This window comes from Anarrhichthys ocellatus, unplaced genomic scaffold (assembly GCF_004355925.1).
Source record: "Anarrhichthys ocellatus isolate YVR2014 unplaced genomic scaffold, GSC_Weel_1.0 scaffold131, whole genome shotgun sequence".
NCBI classification, from domain to species: domain Eukaryota; kingdom Metazoa; phylum Chordata; class Actinopteri; order Perciformes; family Anarhichadidae; genus Anarrhichthys; species Anarrhichthys ocellatus.
In genome coordinates, this window is record NW_022280161.1 from 538987 (window position 1) to 544990 (window position 6004).

Consider the following 6004-nt stretch of genomic DNA (forward strand, 5'->3'; position numbering starts at 1 on the left):
TGTGTGTGTGTGTGTGTGTGTGTGTGTGTGTGTGTGTGTGTGTGTGTGTAAAAGATATCTGACCTCCTGTAGTGACCTCCTGTAGTGGTGTAGTAATTTTCCTCTTCCTGCTGAAGTTTTCCTTCACTGACTGACGTACTAAAAGCCAGAAGGTCAAAGTAAACAGGAGCTGGAGAGAGAGAGAGAGAGAGAGAGAGAGAGAGAGAGAGAGAGAGAGAGAGAGAGAGAGAGAGAGAGAGAGAGAGAGAGAGAGAGAGAAAGAGAGAGAGAGAGAGAGAGAGAGAGAGAGAGAGAGAGAGAGAGAGAGAGACAGAAAGATGGAAAAAAATCAAAAGCAATAATTCAGTTCACTGGGTTTTTGAAAATTCAAGAAAGAAATCTCTAAAAATGACCCATCCCTTTATTCAGCTGCTGAAATCAATAGAACTATTTTGGGCATATTTATTAAACCAATGCAAATTATCAGATATCAGATATCAGATATCAGGATATCAGAACCGTTTATTGCCATGGTATGTTGAACATACCAGGAATTTGACGTGACGGGAGGTGCAAACATTTAACAATCAACAACAATCAGTTCAAATAGAAACATATTAAAATTTACAGAGAGATATAAAATAAAGTAAGATATAAAATAATGTGAAATATAAAATAAAGTGCACAAACGAACAGATAACAGGACTATAAACAAGTGAGATGTAGGTGTAGTGTAAAAGTGTTGAATGTAATAGGGGAGTGACCGGTAGGAATTTGTCCTGGGGATGACAGAGTCAGTGGGGGTCCCGGGCTCTGTTAATGAGCACAACTGCAATGACGAAGAACAAAAGTTTGCAGTACTGATGATGTAAAAGAGCCAAGTCACAGCTGAGTTGATTTAAATGAACTGCCCCACAAAACTTGATGCCGGGCTGTTTATGTCAAGGAATAGAGTGCAGAGGTGTGTTCTCTGTTGCTAAACTTGGAATATCATTAAGGAAAGTACACTTACTCCAAATGTGAGATTATAGATTGTGAGAGTTTATCAGATCCAGGGCTGGTGCTGTGTGAAGGAGCACTGACTTTGGCTGTTATACAGCATTTAATCTGGCACAGCCAGGAGTTGAACTCGTGATATTTTGTCAACAAGACACATGCTGTACTAACTGAGTTCATAGTGCTGTGTGGAGAATAAAAATATACGGGAGCTCATAATAGATCACAACTTTAACTTCATCATCAAGTCCCCCAGTATCTATTCTCTCATCTTACCATAGCTCCCAGTCTCAAACAGGGGTGGTGGGCTCTGTCTAGTCCCAGTTGTCTGAGACTCATGGTGCCCACAGTGGTGGGCAGTTCAGGCTGGAGCTCCATGGCCCAGACATACTGCAGACAGCACAGAGCCAGGCCATAAAGCAGGATGAATGGAGAGCACAATGTGGCTGCATGTCGTCTGCAAAATGAGACAGCAAACTATCGGCAGTGCACAGCAAAAATCTATCCAACTACAGTATGTTGAAATCACTTTAAAACTTAAGATGTGTATTTGTTTAGTCTAACAAGACCAAACCCTGATCCAACACAAGCAATATCATAGGAGTCAATTAATACAATCACCAAGCATCAATAAAAACTGTAGCATTTGAAGGTAATCAATCCTGATTTGTTCAGTCAGCGCTACAGGTACCTGGCACGCAGCATCCAGATGAGACACGCCCACAACAGCAGCACAAAGGTCAGCCAGCTGTGGTATGTGATGCTCCAAACCTGAACAACATGGAAACAGCATATAAGAAAGATGTGGAAGCCATTTTGTGTTGCTGTTGTATGCGGGTCGCAGTCACTATCAGCATGAAGAGACAAAGGTGCCAAAACCAGTCTGTGATATTAAAGTTACTACAAGTAACTTTCATTTTGTGTTGATTTAGGCTGTCCCTGTGGACAAGTGTTAGTGTTTCTGAGCACCAGACATGGAACTGTTCCAACATTTTACAGCAGCAGTGGTCTGCTCCACTCAGTCCTGGTTCTGGTTCTCCCGTGGCTCTCTACTCTTCAGCAAGTCCAGCAATACGGCCTGGGTCTCCAGTAGCGTGATGTTGGCGTTGGCTCCCAGCCGAGCGGCGAGGCGATGCTCAGCTCCTGGCCGAAGGAGGAGACGCTTCTGCAGGGCGCTGAGCTCTCTTCTGACTTCCGACTGCAGGTTGAAGGCTGCAGTGAAACCGGATCAGGATCCTTCCACGGTGGGCTGGTTGCTACTGGACTGGAGGCCTTGCTAGGGTCTAAGCTTAAGGAGTTTCTTTGAAGCTGCTTAATTTCAACTGATTTCGCACAGAAACCGACCCGGTGACACCGATGACAGGCATTAAGAAGAACTATATAGAAATAGACAATTTTCTCGCTGATGGTCATATTTACTTATGAATGTCATACAGAGGCATCAGTATTAAATCAATATTGTTTTATAACCAGTTAAAAGTTCCTCACAGTAACTTTAACTAATTGAATTATTAATTGTGTTCATTGAGTAGACAGCAAAGTATACTGCATTGGCCTTTTATAAAAGATGACATCAATTTATAAATGTATAAAATCATGGTTTATATTAATAGTTACCATCATGGCTATGAGAGCACAGACATAGCTCTGCTGCATGACCACCTTTCCCAGCAGGAAAAACGGGCTTTCACTCTGTTGGGGGCCACTGGGGGCGCCACTAGCACCTGCCAAAAACAACAATCATCTCAGTATGTAGAACACTACATATAATAAGAAAAACCAGCTGAGAAAGATCAAGATAACATCATGTATCATCATATCTGAGAAATAATTTAGGCTGTTGAAATAGTCTATAAAAAAAGGATATTTCAAATTTATTACAGCTTGGCTGTTATTTTTATAGTTTTGGTCATCATCTCTATCAGTGATGATAACATTGTACTTACACAGTTAATCGTTAATAATGGGTCAAGAAAAGAGGAGCAGTCAAACATGGAACCAAACCATTTATCCAGATCATATAAACTGCTTTTTTTAGGGGTAAAACTGAAAGTGAGCACACCACATTCTGCTAATTCCTCATTGAACAGGAAAACTGTGTGCACTTCAATGAGTCTGTAAACTGGGATTGGATGTTTACAGCAGACAGTTTAGGTAATATTTTTAGGTAAAATGTTTGTTTTTGTTTTCTCTTCTACAGAAGTTTGACTAATCTGGGAGCTTTCTTTCCAACCTGACTGATCGGCTGACTGCTCTGTTTCTTGACCTGTCAGACCTCTTCTTTAGTGATGTCACTGTCTTCCCAGATCGAAGCAATCAACTTTAGTGAATACTGTAACACCTTGCAAGTTCACTAAGTTATGTTTTCCCTGTATTCACATTGATGTTATCTTTGGGTTTCCTGTTTTATTTTGTCACTCACCTCTCCCTCTCGTTTCAGATAACTTCACAATAGAAATATGTACACAGCATCAATCAATGCCACGTTTAAAAATATTCCATTTACAGCAGAGTTCTCTTTAATTTGCAACAGCCTGGCCCTATTTTCTTAAAAGAAATTCAGCTCTAAACGAACATTCTTGTAAGTGACATATTATTCTTACATAATGTTGCACTGTTGTCCGTGAGATATGGCTTCTTCAATACTATTTATTATTAATTTCTATCAGCACTGCTCATATTACATATGAACCCACATCGGCTGCAGATTTGTGGTGCTGTGTGTTCACATCGTGTCGCTCTACCCCATTCAGATAGCAATATGATTTCCTTGAGAAGCGTCTTTCCATTTTGATATTGTCAAACCTGATGAAAATTACTTCCTCCAAATTGTCAAATTAATTTATAATCATCTAAATCCTGAATAGATTTGCCACTGTTGTAATAATATAATGACATACACTGTTATGTTTTAGTTACATAGATGATTTCTGAGAAAAATTGAGCCTTTGATACCCAGATCTGGCTCACTCTCTCCAGCCATAGTTCCTCCTCTGCTGCTTTCTGTGCCCATAGACAGTATTAGCTGAAACAGACAAGTACGCAAACACATTTTAGTGGATATGTGAATACTGTTGTATTAAAGAATGAGACTTTTTCTCATGATTTCATTCCACTTGATATAACTCAGGTGTTGAATATGAAGCGATTCGTCCATACTTTCATTAGTTTCTTAAAATGGTCAAATTTTAATTACTTAACTACACAGAGAAATTAATATTTACCTGTGTGTCATCTTCATATTCATTTTGCTGTTGATTCCATGACCTTAACTCCATCATCTCCTCCTCTTCTATTTTCTCCTTCTGCTGCTCCTCCTTAACCTGCTGAACACACAAATACAGCATCTGATAAGAAACATTAAAAAATGCGCTACAATCATTGTGGAAAAGTTAAAAAGTTGTAAAAGTGCTTGTGCTTACTATCTCCCGCACTGATCATCTGGTGTTTAAAACCAAAAGAGCAACAACAGTGGAAAAAGCAGAAAACTGTAATTGCATTCACATCTAATTGTATCTGCTCACCAGTACCGTAGTGCAAGGAGTGTCAGAGATGTAAAAAGGTGTAAAAATTATAATACAAAATAATTTATGTTATTATTTAGTGAAATAAGAATTGCTTCAATATTAGGGTCATTACTATGTCTAAGTTATGGTACCAAGACCAAAACGGTACTACTTTTACACTCACTTTGAGAATCTTTCTTATTTACCAAATAAAGTCAGAGTCCTTAGATGTTAAATGTTGTCTAAACATATGCAGCCATGCATGGATATGTACTGAAATAGTTGACAATTAGCAAAAAAACTTGATTTAAATTAATAATTGTGATCAAAGAACAAGTAAAGAAAGAGTAAGTGATGCGATCTTAACTCGCTAAGCACAACAGCTAACCATCCAGAGGAGATTTTCTCTGTTGCCAAAGATCAGCGCTGTCTCGCCCGTCGTGCAATTATGAACCCATCCACATATCCAATGCCAACTTGTTTTTTTCTTTGTAATACATAACACATTTCAGTCAGTACCAGTGATGAAGAAGTAGCAGATACCTGGTTAGGTGTTCCATGGTATCCTGTCTTGAGAACTGTTGCTATGGTAATATAGAGGAGGAACAGTATTCCTGGGTTGACGTAAACTGGCCAATCATGATCAGCATTAAGGTTTAGGTCATAGGGTGAGGAGCAGTTTCCTGGTATGATGATGTCCTTCAGACCAAAGAGTCTAGACAGGAACAGACATAAAGAAATAAAAAGTTAAAGAGTGAGAAGGGTTGGGGACAAAGACAACAGGAGGCAGTTAGTTAATGAATGACATGTTGAAGAAATGCTTATTTATACTGTTATGAACAGAAGTATGTAAGGCAGCTGGAATAGGAGTAGGTGAAGGTGGAGTCAGTTGTTTAAGTTAGCACTCAAGTGGAGCTATTAAAATACCAGTCAACCCACTAATTAGAAGGAGAGTCTGCTTTATTGGCCAAATTCTGTCATGATCTTGGTTTAGTTTGTTTCTGGTTATATTTTTAGATTCCCTGCATCTTGTGTGTTCCTGTCTTTGTGGTGTTCCCTCCATTTTTCGGTAGCACTTTATAATAACTACACACTATGAAGCATTAGTTAAGTATGAGTAAACACTTAATTCATCATTTATAAAGCATTGTTCCTACATTAATAATTCATTAGTATGCAGTTCATAACAACAGTTATAAATGTTTTATTCTTGATTAATAAGCCCGTCTATTATGTGTTTCATTATTGTGCTTTCATACTTTATAAATGATGGATTCCCCATTTGTAAATGAAGTATTATATATTTTACAAACCAATTATTAAGGAGTTGTAGATGATTAATAAGATAATTTATAAAGTGTTAGCAAATGATTAATAACTTATTTAGATGTACATTATTCATGCATTTATATATATATAATGGTTAGGGACTATGTTAATATATGCTTTAATTTAATAAATGCATATTAATACTGCAATTCATGATTAATTCATGATTTATTAAGGTAGTTACTACTCGTTAG

General features: G+C 38.1%; 1 protein-coding gene across 1 annotated transcript in view; it reads right to left on the minus strand.

Moving 5' to 3' along the window:
* The window catches only part of piezo1 (piezo type mechanosensitive ion channel component 1 (Er blood group)), a 58250-nt gene extending 52635 nt beyond the window's left edge, over positions 1-5615 (minus strand). The window contains exons 1-7 of the mRNA XM_031877262.1: positions 5025-5615; positions 4200-4301; positions 3931-4000; positions 2593-2699; positions 1667-1746; positions 1252-1432; positions 64-169 (exon numbers count right to left, since the gene is read on the minus strand). Of these exons, the coding sequence (XP_031733122.1) occupies positions 64-169; positions 1252-1432; positions 1667-1746; positions 2593-2699; positions 3931-4000; positions 4200-4256 (601 nt within the window). The 5' untranslated portion in view covers positions 4257-4301; positions 5025-5615. The remainder of the gene's footprint in view (positions 1-63; positions 170-1251; positions 1433-1666; positions 1747-2592; positions 2700-3930; positions 4001-4199; positions 4302-5024) is intronic.
* Between the last annotated feature and the right edge of the window lie 389 nt (positions 5616-6004).